At 66.2% G+C, this 18,065-nt stretch overlaps 1 protein-coding gene across 1 annotated transcript; it reads left to right on the forward strand.

Annotated features, from left to right (window-relative positions):
• Positions 1-3,142: 3,142 nt before the first annotated feature.
• Positions 3,143-17,700, forward strand: B3GNT3 (UDP-GlcNAc:betaGal beta-1,3-N-acetylglucosaminyltransferase 3). The gene is made up of 4 exons (XM_020283785.2): positions 3,143-3,335; positions 10,759-10,818; positions 13,095-13,726; positions 15,923-17,700. Exons 1-4 carry the CDS (start codon positions 3,143-3,145, stop codon positions 16,472-16,474), a joined length of 1,437 nt encoding a protein of 478 aa, XP_020139374.2. The 3' UTR covers positions 16,475-17,700.
• The last annotated feature ends 365 nt before the right edge of the window (positions 17,701-18,065 follow it).

Here is an 18,065-nt window from a genome sequence, read left to right on the forward strand (position 1 = left end):
CCTGATTCCCAGGGAGTCAGGAAGACTTCCTAATGAAGGGGCATTAAAGATAGGGTTTTGAGATATGAATAGGAGTCCGTGAGATGGGGAATGGCACCCCAGGCCGGGCGGTGGGGAGCTGTCTGTTCGGTGAGGGAGCAGTCAGTCAACCCAGGAACGTAGCTCCTGGGAGCTGTGAGGATGCAGAGCCAGGAGGCCTGGGTCTGGAGCCTGCTTGGCCACCACTGGCTGTGTGACTCTGAATGAGTGACAGGAGCCCCACCCTCCTCCTCTGCAACCCACCTCGCGGGGTGTCCGTGGTGAGCCGGCGGGCGCGGCCCCGCCTGTGTGGGGGCAGCCCGTGCGGAGGGTGTGCTGGGTGCAGGTGGGCCCAGGGCAGACGAGGGACCAGCAGGCCGCGGCGGGAAGCAGCCCCGCGCCCAGCGGGCAGTGCCGGGTCCTCGCTGCCCGTCCCCAGGACCCAGGCCCGGAAAGAAAGCCGGAAGCAGGAGCAGGAAGCTGGGTCAGCCCGACACCTGCCTTGCGCCCCGGTCGTCCCGGCCTGGCCTCTGAAGGGACATCTGGCCGAGCCTCCGATTCCTGCCGGGAGATGGGGTCCCCTAGGTGGGCGAGGGCTGGGAGTGGCCTTAGCTCAGAGCAGGTGCACAGGACGCTGGCCGCGCTAGGGAGGGGTGACACGGGGGTGACAGTTCAGGCAGAGGCGGCTCCTATGCCTCAGCTCTCCGGCCAGACAGCGCCGGGACTCTGCAGCCCTGACACTCCTGGTCCCCTGTCCCCGGGCCTCACTACCTCCGAGGCTGCGCATCCAGACCCCACAGCTGCCCTGGGAGGCCCTGGGCCTCAGGGACAGAGCCACGGCTGCAGGACGTGACAGAATCGAAGACCAATTCTAGACTGGGCGCGGTGGCTCACGCCTGGCATCCCAGCACTCTGGGAGGCCGAGGAAGGAGGGTTGCTCGAGGCCAGGAGTTTGAGACCAGCCTGAGCAAGAGCGAGACCCCCTGTCTCTAAAAAATTTTAAGAATGAGCCGGACGTGGTGGCGGGTGCCTATAGTCCCGGCTACTCGGGGAGGCTGAGGCAGGAGGATCGCTGGAGCCCAGGAGTTGGAGGCTGCAGTGAGCTGTGGTCACGCCGCGGCACTGCAGCCCGGGTGACCTGGCAAAGCCTTGTCTCACAAAAAAAAAAAAAAAAAAAAAAAAAAGATGTGGGTTTGGGTTCTTGCCCATCTGATAAATGTCAGGGACACGGCCACCTCCTGGTGGCTTTAATTTGCTTTTCTTGGGTCACAAGGGAGGGGGCACCTTTTAAAACACAGAAGTCATTATTCCCCGGGTGTGGCCTCCTAAGTGCCTCCCAGAGCAGGTGTGACATGTGCCTGTCTCGGGGAGGAGAGTCCCCGGAGGGGGTGAGGGGACCGGGTAACCTGGGTCAGCCCTGGGCAGACGGGCGCGACTGGCTTACACGCCTCGGTCCCCTTCACCCGGGCGACTCCAAAACACCGGCCCCGCCGCGGAGTGACGGCCGCGTGGCCAGCCCTGGGGAGTGGCCCCGCTGGTGTTTTCAACATTGAGGCAAAATCCACACAACAGAAAATTAACCGCTTTAGGCCGGGCGCGGCGGCTCACGCCTGTCATCCCAGCACTCCGGGAGGCCAAGGCGGGAGGATTGCTCGAGGTCAGGAGTTCGAGACCAGCCTGAGCAAGAGCAAGACCCCGTCTCCTCTATAAATAGAAAGAAATTAGCTGGCCAACTAAAAGAATATATAGAAAAAATGAGCCGGGCATGGTGGCGCATGCCTGTAGTCCCAGCTACTCTGGAGGCTGAGGCAGGAGGATCGCTTGAGCCCAGGAGTCTGAGGTTGCTGTGAGCGAGGCTGACGCCACGGCACTCACTCTAGCCTGGACAACAAAGCGAGACTCTGTCTCAAATAAATAAATAAAAATTTAAAAATAAAAATAAAAAAAGAAAAGAAAATTAGCCGTTTTGGAGCGAACTGTGGGCCATGGTGTGCCCCCATGCATCACCTCTACTCGTTCCAGAACATTCTCAATGCCCCCAAAAGGAGACCGGGACCCCATCAGCGGCCGCGCCCCACTCCCCCTCCGCCCCACCCCCAGCCCCTGGCAGCCACTAAGCTGCTTCCTGTCTCCTCGCATTGCCGGTTGGGGACCTGTCTATAAGGGGGTCGCACCGCTGAGGCCGTGGGCGGCTTCTCCCGCCGCGTGCTCAGGGCGCGCCCGCGCGCAGCAGGTGTCTGTGGGCTCCGATGTCCCCAGCGATGTCCTGCTGCCCCGGCCTCGCGGGACCCGCCGCTCCTCTGGACACCTGCGGGCGCCGGAGCGGCCCCCTGAGCCCCACGACGTTCCAACCCCGGGCGCGGAGCGCCAGCTCCCTGTGGGGCGCCCGTGACCCCGGGGCTCCCAGGGCCGCGCGGGGCGAGCGTCCATCGCGGGGGAGGCGCGCGCCCGGCGGCGTCCGGTCGGTCCCCAGCGAGACGTGGGTCGACGTCGTCGCCTCGGATGAAGTCAGTTTCCGTCCCGCGCGGGCTCCGAGCGGGCTCCGCGCCCCGCACCTCGCCCAGCTGCAGGAGCCGGGCCGGCCGCCCCACCCGACAGGCGGGGAAACTGAGGCACGGCCGGCGGACACCGCCACCCCTTTCCTCCTCAGGAATAAACGCGGTCGGAGCAGGAAGCAGGCGTGGGACCCGCACCCTCCCGGGCTCTCGCGCCCGGGACCCCGCCAGCCCAGAGCCCCGCGCCACGCCCACGCGTCGGCGCTGGAAACTTCTAGAGACTCGGGGACACCTGCGAGCCGCAGAGTCTGACTCCTCGCCACCCCCAACCCCCAAAATCTACAACTGAGACTTGCAGAACCTGAGCGGCGACCCGCGGCTGGCTTCCAGGGGCAAAGGGCAGGCGACCGGGCAGCTCTGGAATCTTCCAAGCTCAGCGAGGCTCTCAAAGGCCGCTGGACTCACCTGCGCCCTCCCCCGCCCCCTCCGCCCCGGCTCTGCGCGGGACGCGCCACCGCTGCCCTGTGCCCGGCGCGCACGGCGCCGCTTGCACTCCTCCGCGCGCGGGGAGCTCACCCCCTAGCCGCGAGCCGGCCCGGGTGGGGGCGTGAGCTCTAACAGGGAAGAGGATGGCGGGGGCCGCGGCTCGGCCGGGGCGGGGCGGGGCGGCCGGGGCGGGGCCACCAGGAAGCCCGGGGCTGCTGGCGCGGCCAGGCGGGAAGCCGGCGGCCGCAGGGGGAGCGGGCGCGGCCCGGCTGCAGCTCTTCCTCCCGCCCGCGCCAGCAGCAGCCCGCCCGCCGTCCGTCCGTCCGTCTGTCCGCGGTGAGTCCACCCAGCCGCTGAGGGCCCGCGGGCCCCGTGGAGGGCGCTGCCGGGCGGGGGGGGGGTTCTAGAGACGCCTCCACGGCCGTCCCGTCCGCAACAGCCGCGCCCTCGCCGCGTGGGGAGGGACCTGGTGGGGAGGAAGCCCCGCGCCTGGCCACAGGGACGCCCGCGACCTGGTGGGGAGGAAGCCCCGCGCCTGGCCACAGGGGCGCCCGCCCTGCCCTCCTGCCACGATGAGGGGTCAGCCCGCGGGCGGCGCACGGTGGCACCAGCGTTTGTCCCCGCGCCTACGGGGACGCCCCCCGCTGGGTTTCCTAGTGACACCAGCCTCTCCCGATGGACTCCTCTGGGCTCCCCCCGTCCAGCCCTGGCCTCCCCTGGCCACCTGGTGAGGACAGGCGGTTCTGCACTCTGAGGATGCCTCAGTTTCCCCCGGGGGCGCCGCTGAGCTGAGGTCGCCTGACACGTCCAGGCAGAAACTCTTCAGGGCGCCCACCGCTGGTCACTGGTGTCCTCGGGCGAGTGGCCCTAGGTCTCTGAGCCTCAGTTTCCCTACCCCTCAAGTGAGGCTCCTGGCATGGGATCGCAGCGACGGAAACCGAGTCGAAACAGCTGTGCCCGGTCACTGGGTGCCCGGAGACAGCCAGCGGCCGCCGGCACTATATCGTTATTGTTATCTTGAGTCAGAGTCTCGCTCTGCTGCCCGGGCTAGAGTGAGTGCCGTGGCGTCAGCCTTGCTCACAGCAACCTCAGACTCCTGGGCTCGAGCGATCCTCCTGCCTCAGCCTCCCGAGTAGCTGGGACTACAGGCATGCGCCACCACGCCCGGCTCATTTTTTCTATATATATATTAGTTGGCCAGTTAATTTCTTTCTGTTTATAGTAGAGACGGGGTCTCGCTCTTGCTCAGGCTGGTCTCGAACTCCTGAGCTCGAGCGATCCTCCCGCCTCGGCCTCCCAGACTGCTGGGATGACAGGCGTGAGCCACCGCGCCCGCCCGCTATCATTATATTAATAGTAATTATGTCTCTACCCCCCTACTCTGGTCCCTTTTCCAGGTCCCTAACCAACTTTCCCCCTGGCTCAGATGATTATTATTATTATTTTTTGGCCACTTCTCAGATTTGGAAACTGAGGCTGTCTCAGCCTGGCCCAGGGTGTCCTGCAGTCCAGATCTGGGATTTAGGGTCAGGGGAACTGGTCTGGGGGCCGCCGCTGTCCCCTGCCGTCCTGCCGGTCTGCAAGGCGGCCGCCACCCAGGGGAGAGCAAATGTCCCAGCTGGCGGGAGCAAGAGGCGCAGCCCCGGGTCGAACGCTGGGCCCACTTGGACTGAGAGAGCAGCCAGGTGTCTGCCCGGCTCGGCCTGACACCCTCCCCGGGCCTCTCCCTCACCCGGGTGTGGCAGTTCCTGCCGGGTGCCCCGGGTGGGGCGAGATGGGAGAGGGCCTCGGAGCTCCTCTGCTCCAGGCCAGATACAAAGGGACCCGCTGAGCACGCCCCGACCAGGCAGGGCTGGGTCAGCCAGGCGGAGCGAGTAAGGTGACACTAGCTGACTTCCCCTCCTGCCACCAGCCTCTGAGGCCCAGGAAAGAACAGGAACTTGCCCAGCACCCTCCGCATGAGCCAGGAGCAAGCCCTTGGTGGCCCCGGGCACTGGAGGGATTCCGGCTTGGTTTGATGGCACACCAGGATGGGGAACTCACTACCAAATAACAATAACCCCTAACCCAAACCATAACCATAGCATAAAATCCAAACCGAACCCTAACCCCAACCCTATAACTAACCCCTGACCCTACCGAAACCCAACCTTAAACCTAACCCCTAGCCCAACCCTAACCCCAAACCCAACCCTAAACCCAAACCTAACATTAACACTAACCCCAACCCTAACCTTAAACCCAACCCTAACCCTAACCCCAACCCTAAACCCAACCCCAACCCTAACCCCAACCCCAAACCTAACCCCAACCCTAACCCCAACCCCAGCCCTAACCCTAACCCCAACCCTAACCCCAACCCCAACCCTAACCCCAACCCTAACCCTAACCCCAACCCTAACCCTAACCCCAACCCTAACCCCAACCCCAACCCCAGCCTTAACCCTAACCCCAACCCCAACCCTACCCCAACGCCAACCATAACCCCAACCCCAACCCCAACCCTAACCCTAACCCTAACCCCAACCCTAACCCCAACCCCAACCCTAACCCTAACCCCAACCCTAACCCTAACCCCAACCCCAACCCTAACCCCTTACCTTGACCCTGACCCCGACCCCTTTCAGCAAGCTGAAAGGAAGTCCCATCAAGTGGAAATCAAAGGCAGGAACCGGGCTCCCACCCAGCCTTCCTTAGGTGATTTCCTTTACCTTCCTGTGCCTCAGTTTCCCTATCCATAACAATGGGGCCGACACAGCCCTACCTCCCGGTACAGGCGTGGCGCTCAGAGGCGCAGAGGGCGGCAGGGCTTCCCACGGGGCCTGGCGTGTGAGCGCCGGCCCTGCGTGCGGGAACCACACAGCGGGCCGTGCGCGGCAGAGCCCAGAGGGGCCTGACCCGCCTGGGGGCCGTGGGGGCCACAGGACTCCAGCTCCCCCACCAGCCCGCGAGCGAGCAAAGGGCCGAGGCTGCACAGCCTGCCTCCCCAGCCTCAGTTTCCCCACCCAGGACGTGAGCCCAGAGATGCTCTTGGAGGCTCCGCCGGGCCAGGCCAGGGCGGGCAGGTGTCGCCGCCCCCCCCACCCCGCACCTCGTGGTTCCCGCAATGGGGAGGCCAGCTGGGCCGTGAGTCACCACGGCACAGCAGGGTCTAAAGTGCACGTGGCCATGGCCGCCCGGCGCCACCCACCCCCGCGCCCGCCCGCGCAGAGTGGCCTCGGCAGGTCCGGCCTCTGCCCCTGTCCGCGAGGGCATCTCCTGGTTACGGGAGTGGCCCCCGCTTCTCGTAAAAAGGGATGAACCCCGAGTTCCCGGGAGACCAGGGCGGGAGACGCTGGCGGGAACCGCCCTGGGCCGGGCAGGTCAGGGTCCAGGTTCCACCCGCCCCTTCCCAGCCCCCGCCTCGGCCTCCTGGAAGCCTGGGATGACAGGCGTGAGCCGCCGCGCCCCACCTGGCCTGGCTCTTGCTGCCTTGTCCACTGAGTCACATGCGTTCTCCGAGGCACGAGCTATAAATCTGTCCCTTTTCTCAGCCGGGCGTGGAGGCTCACGCCTGTCATCCGAGCACCCTGGGAGGCCGAGGCGGGTGGATCGCTCAAGGTCAGGAGTTCGAGACCAGCCTGAGCAAGAGCGAGACCCCGTCTCTACTAGAAATAGAAAGAAATTAATTGGCCAACTAAAAATATATAGAAGAAATGAGCCGGGCGTGGCGGCGCATGCCTGTAGTCCCAGCTACTCGGGAGGCTGAGGCAGGAGGATCGCTTGAGCCCAGGAGTCTGAGGTTGCTGTGAGCGAGGCTGACGCCACGGCACTCACTCTAGCCCGGGCAACAGAGCGAGACTCTGTCTCAAAAAAGAAAAAAAAAATCTGTCCGTTTTCTGAGGCAGAAGGGCTGTGGCTGAGGACGGTGGCTGCTGTCACTTGCAGTGGGCGGGACACTGAAACCAGGAAGTCCCCATTGCTGTCAGTACTTTGCAGCAGGCGTGAGAGCCGGCAGGGCGGGGGCTGGGCGGGGCCGCGTGCGGCCGTGGGGAGGCCGGGCCTGGGTCCCCCACATCCTGCGCCACACCCCAGCGGCCCCGGTCTCCGCAATGGGAGCCAGCGGCGTCTGTGTGCACACGGGGGAGGCAGGTCCCTGGCTCCTGGAATCCGCCAGGCAGCCCCGGCGGGACGGACAGGCCGGCAGTGGCGCCGGGTGAGGGTCCCAGGGAGTGAGCCTGGTGTCACTCTGGCCCTGTGCCCCGGTGGCACCACCCCGCTCAGGGTAAATCGTCCTCCACCCAAGCCCTGCCGTGGGCAGGTGACACAGGGACAGGCTCCCCATCACAGGCCTCTGTCCGGGCCACTGGACGCCGCCCCAGTTGTCCCTACCCCCCTGGTAGCCACGGAGGGCTTCCTCAATGCGCAAGTTGATCTGGTGCCTCCCCTGCTCAAGCACCCTCCATGGCTCCCCATTGCTCCTTTTTTTTTTTTTTTTTTTTTTGAGACAGAGTCTCGCTCTGTTGCCCAGGCTAGAGTGAGTGCCGTGGCGTCAGCCTCGCTCACAGCAACCTCCAACTCCTGGGCTCAAGCGTTCCTCCTGCCTCAGCCTCCCGAGTAGCTGGGACTACAGGCACTCGCCACCATGCCTGGCTCAATTTTCTATGTATATTAGTTGGCCAATTAATTTGTTTCTTTTCATGGTAGACACGGGGTCTGGCTCTTGCTCAGGCTGGTTTCGAACTCCTGACCTCAAGCAATCCGCCCACCTCGGCCTCCCAGAGTGCTAGGATGACAGGTGTGAGCCACCGCACCCGGCCTGGGACTTGCTTTCTTTTGCCCTCCACGCTTTGGCATTTGCTCTTTCCTCCACTTCAACTCCCCTTGGTGGACTCCTACACATGCTTCAAAGCCTCAGCCTCAGTATCCCAGTCTCTCCTTCTGGCCCAGCCCCGCCCCCACAGGTGTCGGGCTCAGATCCCACAGACTGCAGAGCAAGAAGCTATTTGGGTTCCAACACCGCCCGGATCAGTCCAGTTTACAGTGTGGCCTGCAGAGGTTGGGCGGCGGGGTCTGGAATTGGGGCTGGGGGTCGGGGGTCAGAGACTTGAACCGAGGCCTGGGAGGGGCTTCCCGTCGACCCCCAGCCCCAGCCAGCAAAGGCGCCGGAGTAGCTCGGAGGAGGCGCTACCAAGACTCGACCCCTGGCCGGGCGCGGTGGCTCACGCCTGTCATCCCAGCACTCTGGGAGGCCGAGGCGGGAGGATCGCTCGAGGTCAGGAGTTCGAGACCAACCTGAGCAAGAGCGAGACCCCGTCTCTACTATAAATAGAAATTAATTGGGAAGAATAGAATAAATGAGCCGGGCGTGGTGGCGCATGCCTGTAGTCCCAGCAACTCGGGAGGCCGAGGCAGGAGGATCGCTGGAGCCCAGGAGTTGGAGGCTGCAGTGAGCTGTGAGGACACCACGGCACTCCAGCCCGGGCGACAGAGTGAGACCCCGTCTCAAAGAATAAACACGTGAGCAGCACGCACGCAGCCCGCGAGCGCCACCCGGGCTGGTGATGTTGACATTTGGGGGAAGACAGGTGGGGACCGCAGGGTGTCAGGTGGCATTCCTGGCCTCCATCCACTGATGCCATTAGCAGTCCCACACCCCACCCGAGTCATGGCAACCAAAACTGTCCCTAGACAACTGTCCCCTGGGGGGAAAAGCCGCTGGTTTGCATTGTGAACTGCAGATGACTCAGGCTCTCGGCTCTCCCGGGTCCTGACTGTCCGTGTGGCCGTCTGTGTGTCTGTGCCCGGAAGTCAGGTTCCCGGCCTCTGTGGGCCTCTGGTCCCCGGCGTGGCCCCCGGGTGGGGGTGGGGGGACACTAGAGGCTTCTCTCATTCGGTTTTCTCTCTGGCGACTCGGGCTTTCTGCTGGGCTTGCCCGTGCGGTTTGCCCTGCCGTGACTGGGGCCTCCCGGACCCGCGCGGCAGGAGCCGAGCCCCCAGAGCTGGCAGCCACCCCCGCCCCGCGGGGGACACGGCGGCCGCAGGACAGGCTCTGAGCCACAACCACGCAGGGTCCCTCGGCCGGCCCCGTCCTTCAGCCGCCTCCCCGCAGACCTTTGCCCCCTGGCTTCCTCCAGCCGTTCACGTGTTCGCCATCAAAACCTGCCGGCTGGGCCGGGCGCGGCGGCTCACGCCTGTCATCCTGGCTCTCTGGGAGGCCGAGGCGGGAGGATCGCTCGAGGTCAGGAGTTCAAAACCAGCCTGAGCAAGAGCGAGACCCCGTCTCTACTAAAAATAGAAAGAAATTAATTGGCCAACTAATATATATAGAAAAAGTTAGCCGGGCATGGTGGCGCATGCCTGTAGTCCCAGCTACTCGGGAGGCCGAGGCAGGAGGATCGCTTGAGGCCAGGAGTTGGAGGTTGCTTCCCCCGGCTTGTGTGCCCTTGGGGCCTTCCCTAGTCACTGGCTTGGCGTCTGCCCCCTCCGGAGGGTGCGGGTCAAGCACCTGTCCCGGCTGTGCCCTCGGCCCCCGGGGTGCCCGGGAGGAGCCCCGTGAACGCGGCTTGAAAGAACGAACGTGCGAACCCACCCCGAGAGCCGGCGTTTCCTCCTGCTGCCGCGGCGGCGGCCGGCATCCCTTCATTCATCGGATGCGCGTTTGTTGAGCGCCTACTGGGTACCGGGGGCACGTCCTCGGGGCCGGGCACAGGGAGACGCAGGAGCCACGGCACATGTTTAAAGTTGTGCTGCCCGTTTCAGGCAGTGAGAAGGGCTGTGGGAAAAGAGAAAGAGCGGCCGGGCGCGGGGGCTCACACCGACCGTCCCAGCACCGGGGGAGGCCGAGGCAGGAGGATCGCTGGAGCCCAGGAGGTGGAGGCTGCGGTGAGCCGTGATCGCGCTGCTGCACTCCAGCCTGGGCGGCGGAGCGAGGCCCTGTCTCAGAAAAAAAGGAAAAGTAGAACAGGGTGGGCCGGGCGTGCGGGGCAGGCGGCGCTCGCGGGCGAGGCCGGGCAGGAGACGCGGGGCCGGAGTCCAGGGCGGCCGTTCCCGCAGCGGAAGCAGCCTGCGCCAGTGTCGGCCGGTAAAGTCGCCCCAGCAATACTGTTTGCTTTTTTTGAGACAGAGTGTCTCTCTGTCGCCCGGGCTAGAGTGAGTGCCGTGGCGTCAGCCTCGCTCACAGCAACCTCAGACTCCTGGGCTCAAGCGATCCTCCTGCCTCAGCCTCCCCTTGAGTAGCTGGGACTACAGGCATGCGCCACCACGCCCGGCTGACTTTTTTCTTTATATTTCTACCTGTCCAAGTAATTTATTTCTATTTTTAGTAGAGATGGGGGTCTCGCTCTTGCTCAGGCTGCTCTCGAACTCCTGACCTCGAGCAATCCGCCCGCCTCGGCCTCCCAGAGTGCTGGGATGACGGGCGTGAGCCGCCGCGCCCGGCCCACAGCAATACTTTTACGCAGGGTTGATGCTTCCTGTTTTACATTGAGACTCAGAGAGGTCAAGCTCCCTTCCTGGGCTCACACAGCGGACCCCTTTGGGGCGTTATCTGAGCCGTGGCCTGAGGCCGCACACGCACACACCCGGCCCGAAAGACAGAGGGACGTGCGTGTCGGGGGGGTCAGGACGTGAGGCCCCGTCCCCGGCTCCCGCCCGATTGGAGGCTCCAATATGAGAGGCCGGAGCTGCCTCCCGCCTGGCTCCGAGGGGGGCTGGGTGAGGCCGCCCGGGGCCGGAGGGGCCCAGGGCACCCACTGAGCTCCACGCACTGCGGTTCCAGGTGCTGCTGGGGAGACAGAGGGGACCCCCCGTCCACGCGGACCCCCCAGGGCAGCCTCAGGTAAGTGCCGAGGTTTATGCAGTCATTCAACAAACGCTCGCTGGGTGCCGCGCGCCAGGTAGGAGCCCCCCGCGTCCACAGAGCTGGGGACAGCCTAGACGCCCCTTACGGCCCAGGAGACCAGGCCGAGCGCAGGGCCGGGGCGTGGCGGGCGAGGTCGGGAGGCCGGAGTTGGACTCCCCAGCGGGCTCTGGGCTCCGGAAGGGTTCCGTGCCCCCCTGGGGGCGGCGGGCGCCGACAAGTGCTCGCTGAACGCATAAGTGCCGCCTGGAGTCTAATCTAGCAACCCCATGCTTCCCTGGAGCCTAGCTGCCCGTTCAGGCCCAAAGAACAACAGGGACGAAGCGCCTTCCCGGAGAAAAAGGCAGGCAGGGAGTTCGGGGAAGGGAGCTCGGAAGGGCCATCGAGGGCTCTGTCGGCATGTGGGGAGGGAAGGTTTCCAGGACCCAGGGGTCACTGGAGCTGGGGTTTTGGAGGATGTGTAAGAGTTCGCCAGAGGGAGAAACGGAATGAATCCACTTTTATGCAAGAATGCCTCCTCCCCTCCTCCTCCCCGCCTGCCCCATGCGTCCGCCTGATGCTGGGTGACACCAGAGTCCCCAAGTTCCTCTCCCCCCACGCCCCCGAGGCAGGGGAAGACAAGGGCACACACAGACGCCAGCACGGGCTCAGGCCTGGGCCAGAGGGCAGAGAGGGATTCCGGGAGCCAGACAGGAGGCCGAGGCTGGTCCTCAGGGTTCCCGGGGGACGGATGGGTGGAGGTGGAATTTAAGGGAGGAACCGGAGTTGGCCGAGGAACACATGCGCGGGGGCTGGGGCTCTGGGAAGGGCGGGGGCGCGGGGGCCACTGGGGACAGGAAGGGCGGGAGTGGCTGTGCCCAAGCCCGGAAGCCCAGTGACAGGGAACGAGGAGGGACCCCAGCAGCTCTCGTCTGATGGAGGAGGGGCCCTCCCGCCCCCCAGGGGGGCTCGGGCTGAGTCCGGAGGCCGAGCCTGGCGGGGTGGGGCGGGCGGGTGGGGGTTCTGGGCACGCTGAGCCCGCGGGGGCCCACCCTGGCACAGAGCCGTTCCTCGGTTCCCCGTAAAATGAGGTTATGGTAAAAAATATTTAATCTGGGGGCCGGGCGCGGTGGCTCACGCCTGTCATCCCAGCACTCTGGGAGGCTGAGGCGGGAGGATCGCTCGAGGTCAGGAGTTCGAAACCAGAGCGAGAGCCCCTCTCTACAATAAATAGAAAGAGATTAATGGGCCAACTAAAAAAATATATATATAAAAAAAAGCCGGGCGTGGTGGCCTATGCCTGCAGTCCCAGCTACTCGGGAGGCTGAGGCAGGAGGATCGCTTGAGCCCAGGAGTCTGAGGTTGCTGTGAGCGAGGCTGACGCCACGGCACTCACTCTAGCCTGGGCAACAAAGTGAGACTCTGTCTCAAAAATATATATATATATATATATGTTTAATCCGCGTTGGGGTCCGAGCCAGTGCGGCTGGGAGCTCGGGTGTCTGACAACCTGAGCAGCCGCGCAGGTGCTGGGCGGCAGGTGCGGGGCGGCAGGTGCGGGCGAGGCAGGTTCGGGCGAGGCAGGTTCGGGCGAGGCAGGTGAGGGGCGGCAGGTGAGGGCGAGGCAGGTGTGGGTGAGGCAGGTGCGGGGCGGCAAGTGAGGGCGAGGCAGGTGCGGGCGAGGCAGGTGCGGGCGAGGCAGGTGCGGGCGAGGCAGGTGAGGGGCGGCAGGTGAGGGCGAGGCAGGTGCAGGCGAGGCAGGTGCGGGCGAGGCAGGTGCGGGGCGGCAGGTGAGGGCGAGGCAGGTGCGGGGCGGCAGGTGAGGGCGAGGCAGGTGCGGGCGAGGCAGGTGCGGGCGAGGCAGGTGCGGGGCGGTAGGTGCGGGCGAGGCAGGTGCGGGGTGGCAAGTGAGGGCGAGGCAGGTGCGGGCGAGGCAGGTGCGGGGCGGCAAGTGAGGGCGAGGCAGGTGCGGGGCGGTAGGTGCGGGCGAGGCAGGTGCGGGCGAGGCAGGTGCGGGCGAGGCAGGTGCGGGGCGGTAGGTGAGGGCGAGGCAGGTTCGGGCGAGGCAGGTTCGGGCGAGGCAGGTTCGGGCGAGGCAGGTGCGGGGCGGCAGGTGCGGGTGAGGCAGGTGCGGGCGAGGCAGGTGCGGGCGAGGCAGGTGCGGGGCGGCAGGTGAGGGCGAGGCAGGTGCGGGGCGGCAGGTGCGGGCGAGGCAGGTGCGGGGCGGCAGGTGCGGGCGAGGCAGGTGCGGGCGCTCAGGGCCGCTTCTCCCGCAGGCGCCGCGGAGGCCCGACCCGCCGCGGGACCCGCCGGCGGGATGAAGTGTCCCCGGCAGCTGCGACCGCGCGCGGGCCTCGCCCTGGCCGCGGGCGCCGTCGCCCTGCTCTTCCTGTCCAGCCTGCGCGAGTGGCCCGCGGCCCGCGTGGCCCCGGAGGAGCCGCCGGCCGCCCGCGAGGCTGCGGCCGCGCCCTCGGCCCCCGAGCCCGTCCCTGTCCTCGCCCGCGCGCCCGCCGCGCCCCCGTGCCGCGCCAACGCCTCGGCGGCCGCGCACCCCGACTTCGCCGCGCAGCCCCCGCACGTGCGCGACTTCCTGCTGCACCGCCACTGCCGCGACTTCCCGCTGCTGCAGGACGCGCCGCCCGCCAAGTGCGCGGGGCCCGTCTTCCTGCTGCTCGCCATCAAGTCCGCGCCCGCCAACTACGAGCGCCGCGAGCTCGTGCGCCGCACCTGGGGCCGCGAGCGCCGGGCGCGCGGGCTGCCGCTGCGCCGCCTCTTCCTCGTGGGCACCGCGCGCGACCCGCTGCAGGCCCGCAAGCTCAACCGCCTGCTGCGCATGGAGGCGCGCGCGCACGGCGACATCCTGCAGTGGGACTTCCACGACGCCTTCTTCAACCTCACGCTCAAGCAGGTGCGCCGCGCCGCCCCGTCCCCCGTCCCTGTCCCCGTCCCCTGTCCCTGTCCCCGTCCCCCGTCCCCTGTCCCCGTCCCCTGTCCCCGTCCCTGTCCCTGTCCCCCGCTGCCTCTGGGCCCGCGCCAGGCGCTCCCATGCCCCGCCCGCCTCCCCACTGGCCTCGGCCGCAGAAGCCCCTTCCTCCAGGGCCGCCTGATGCCCGGGTTTGAATCCAGGCTGCGCCCCTTCCTCCCTGCTTCCCCCCTCCCTGCCTGCCTCCCTTCCTTCCTTCCTTCTTTCCCTCCCTCCCTCCCTCCCACCCTTCCTTCCTTCCTCCCTTCCTTCCCTTTCCTTCCTTCCTTCCTTCCTTCCTTCCTTCCTTCCTTCCTTCCTTCCTTCCTTCCTTCCTCCCTTCCTTCCCTTTCCTTCTTTTTTTTTTTTCACACAGTCCCACTCTGTTGCCCCAGCTGCAGTGCTGCGGCATCAGCCTCGCTCACAGCAACCTCCAACTCCTGGGCTCAAGCGATCCTCCTGCCTCAGCCTCCCGAGTAGCTGGGACTGCAGGCGTGTGCCACCGTGCCCGGCTAATTTTTTTTCCTATATATGTTTACTTGGCCCATTAATTTCTTTCTATTTATAGTAGAGACGGGGTCTCGCTCTTGCTCAGGCTGGTCTCGAACCCCCGACTTAGAGCGATCCTCCCGCCTCTGCCTCCCAGAGCGCTAGGATGACAGGCATATGAGCCGTCGCGCCCGGCTGGCGCCTCTTTCTTGCTGTTTGACCCTTGGAGGAGTCCATTCTTCTCTCTGTGCCTCGGTTTCCCCACCTGGGAGATGGGGTGGGGGTGAGAGGCGCCCACGCACGCGGGGTGCGGCGAGCATTGCGTGAGACGGCGTTCACGAGGCGCTCAGCCAACCTTGGCCGCGGCGTGGGTGCGCCTCCTTGGTTATGGGCGCGGGTCTGGCTGCCCGCGGGGCCGCCGTGGTGGCTGTCCCCTACCCCCCCCCCCACCGCACCCGAGGGCCTGCACTGGCCTGGCGCGCATCGGGCGCTCCGTGAAGACTTTCCCACGGGCAGGAGCCCCCGAGAGGCGGAGCGAGCCCCGCCCATCTGCAGGGGAGGAGGGTGCGGGCCGCACCAGCGCCCGGCGCCGAGCGGAGCAGGGCTGAGGGGCCGCGGCCTCTCTCCTGCTGCTGCCGCCAGTGTGACTTTGCTTCCTCCAGCGTGTTATCTGCAGATAAGGCCGCACCCGCCTGCCGGGCGGCCGGTGGGGGCAGGCGCGGCGAGGAGGGGTGTCCCCTCCCCCTAGCAGGTCATCCTGGGGGCAGCTGAGGCCGGGCGGGCAAAGGGCCCGGATGTCCTGGCACGCTGGGCTGCTACAGCGCACAATTGTGTGACGAACGTCCACTTGGCACATGGCGACCCAGCTCCTCCGAGGGGCCGCCCCACCCTGGGCGCCGGGAGATGCTCGGGTGGGACAGGTGGCCCCCATGCGGGGGTGGGGCAGATCCTACACAGCGATCACAGCCGGGCGCCGTGGCTCACACCTGTATCCCAGCACTCTGGGAGGCCGAGGCGGGAGGATTGCTCGAGGTCAGGAGTTTGAGACCAGCCTGAGCAAGAGCGAGACCCCGTCTCTACTATAAATAGAAAGAAATTAATTGGCCAACTAAAAACATATATAGAAAAAATGAGCCGGGCGTGGTGGCGCATGCCTGTAGTCCCAGCTACTCGGGAGGCTGAGGCAGGAGGATGGTTTGAGCCCAGGAGTCTGAGGTTGCTGTGAGCGAGGCTGACGCCACGGCACTCACTCTAGCCCGGGCAACAGAGCGAGACTCTGTCTCAAAAACAAAAACAAACACAAAACAATAGCCATCACCCACGCGGGTCACCACTTAACCGCAGGGCTTGCCCGGGCGGAGTTGGGGGACCTCACAGTAGCTGCCAACGGGACAATTTTCAGGCATTTCCCGGTGCCTCAGGGAGGGCGCCGTCTCCGTGGACACCCGGCGCTCCTGGAGGCAGGTTCTACCGGAGGCCTGTTTTCAAAGTTGGAAACTGAGGCACAGAGAGGCTTTCCCGGGTCACCCCGCAGGGCAGGGCCTGTACCCCTGGCGTTTCGGGGGACACGTCCCTTGCTGGGCTGGCCGGGCTGGGCTGGGCTGGCGGGTTTCTCCCCGGCCCTCACGCCCCCCACCCCCCGCCCGGCCGCAGGTGCTGTTTCTGCGGTGGCACGAGACCAGGTGCACCAACGCCAGCTTCCTGCTCAACGGCGACGACGACGTCTTCGCGCACACGGACAACATGGTCTCCTACCTGCAGGGCCAGGACCCGGGCCGCCACCTCTTCGTGGGCCACCTGATCCAGAACGTGGGCCCGATCCGCGCGCAGTGGAGCAAGTACTACGTGCCGCGCCTGGTGACCGAGGCCGAGCGCTACCCGCCCTACTGCGGCGGCGGCGGCTTCCTGCTGTCGCGCTTCACGGCGGCCGCGCTGCGCCGCGCCGCGCGCGCGCTCGACCTCTTCCCCATCGACGACGTGTTCCTGGGCATGTGCCTGGAGCGCGAGGGGCTGCGGCCCGCCTCGCACGGCGGCGTGCGCACGGCCGGCGTGCCCGCGCCCGCGCGCCGCCTGTCCTCCTTCGACCCCTGCTTCTACCGCGAGCTGCTGCTCGTGCACCGCTTCCTGCCCTACGAGATGCTGCTCATGTGGGACGCGCTCAGCCAGCCCCGGCTCGACTGCGGCAAGCGCGCGCGCGTCTACTGAGGCCGCCGCCACGGTCCCGGCCTCTGCACTCCGTCTGCGCCCCGCCCGCGTGGGGAAGGGGCGGCCCCTTCCTCCCCGGAAGCTGAGCTGCTCGCCCTCCGCCGTGAGCCCCGCGTAGGGGAGTGCCGGGGAAGGTTGGAGGAGTGAACGCTCTGGCCGGCGAACTCCTACACATCCTTCAAAGCCCATCTGGTGGGCCGGGCGCGCTGGCTCATGCCTGTCATCCCAGCGCTCTGGGAGGCCCGGGCGGGAGGATCGCTCAAGGTCAGGAGTTCAAGAGCAGCCTGAGCAAGAGCGAGACCCCTAGTCTCTACTAAAAATAGAAAGAAACTAGCCGGACAACTAAAAGTATATAGAAAAAAAATTAGCCGGGCGCGGTGGCGAATGCCTGTAGTCCCAGCTACTCGGGAGGCTGAGGCAGGAGGATCGCTTGAGCCCAGGAGTCTGAGGCTGCTGTGAGCGAGGCTGACGCCAGGCCACTCACTCTAGCCTGGGCGACAAAGCGAGGCTCTGTCTGAAAAAAAAAACAACCACCTGCAGCTGCTGGGCACCCGCCCGCCTGCCCGGGTGGCCGGAGGAACCCTGAGAATGTCTCGTTTCCATGGCAGCAGCTCTGCCTGGCGCGGGCTGTGGGCGCATCGGCCCTGTGGAGGTCGAGGTCCCTCCTCCCGCCCCGGCCTCCCTCACGGACGGGCCTCAGCCGTGGGCAGCTGCTGCCGGGGCGGCGCGCGGCTTCGCGGTGGACGGGTCTGGCCCGCGCCCGGCCGAGCCAGAAGAGTTTTCCAGCCCGGCGGGGAGGGCTCCCGGTCCGGTCGCTTCCTGGGGCTGGACCCCCTCAGGGCGCGGAGGGGACACAGCGGCCGCGGGACGGGGCCGCCCCTCGTGGCTTGGGGCTTCCGGGGCTCAGACGGCGGAGCGGCCGCGGGGGAGCCCGGAGTCCCTGCGGAGTCCCCGGCCCCTCTCTGTGCCGCCCAGGGCTGCGGGGCGGCGCTGGGCTGGGAGGCGCCCCGGTGCCCGGCCCGTTTGCACACCGCCCGCCGCCGGGGCAGAGGCAGGCCCGGGTCCTCGCGCGCCCCGCCCCCACCGCCCCGTGCATTTCAGGGATTGGGGGTCCGGGTGAGCTGGGGTCCCCTGCGGTCCCCGCCGCCGGGCGTGGGGACTGAGGCCCCGCGGCGTCGCAGCTGGGAGGGGGCCTCCGACAGGCGGGTCCTCAGGGAATAAAACGTTTGTGAAGACCCGGGGAACTTTTTTTTTTTTTAATTTCGGCATATTATGGGGGTACAGATTTTAAGGTTTCAATAAATGCCCATTTTCCCCCCTCCCCCCACAAGTGTGGGTCTCCAGCGTGCCCATCCCCCAGACGGTGCACGTCCCACTCGTGTGTGCACCCGCCCGCCCGCCCGCCCGCCCAGTGCCCTCTTACTGCAGGACCTGTGAGTCCGCCCAGGTGCTGCCCAGTTAGTGCCAGTTTGCTGGTGAGCGCGCGTGGTGCCTGCTTGTCCATTCTTGGGGAACTTCACTTAATAGTGTGGGTTCCAGCTCTCACCAGGAAAACATAAGATGTGCTATGTCACCGTTGTTTCTTAGAGCT

This window comes from Microcebus murinus, chromosome 4, assembly GCF_040939455.1.
Source record: "Microcebus murinus isolate Inina chromosome 4, M.murinus_Inina_mat1.0, whole genome shotgun sequence".
Taxonomy (NCBI): domain Eukaryota; kingdom Metazoa; phylum Chordata; class Mammalia; order Primates; family Cheirogaleidae; genus Microcebus; species Microcebus murinus.

Excerpts from the sequence above, each read along its gene's own strand:
- B3GNT3 (XM_020283785.2), top strand. The coding sequence starts at position 3,143 with ATGGCGGGGGCCGCGGCTCGGCCGGGGCGGGGCGGGGCGGCCGGGGCG. Across the intron at positions 10,819-13,094 it reads ACCCCCCAGGGCAGCCTCAG|GCGCCGCGGAGGCCCGACCC; the intron begins GTAAGTGCCGAG and ends CTTCTCCCGCAG. Across the intron at positions 13,727-15,922 it reads TCAACCTCACGCTCAAGCAG|GTGCTGTTTCTGCGGTGGCA; the intron begins GTGCGCCGCGCC and ends GCCCGGCCGCAG.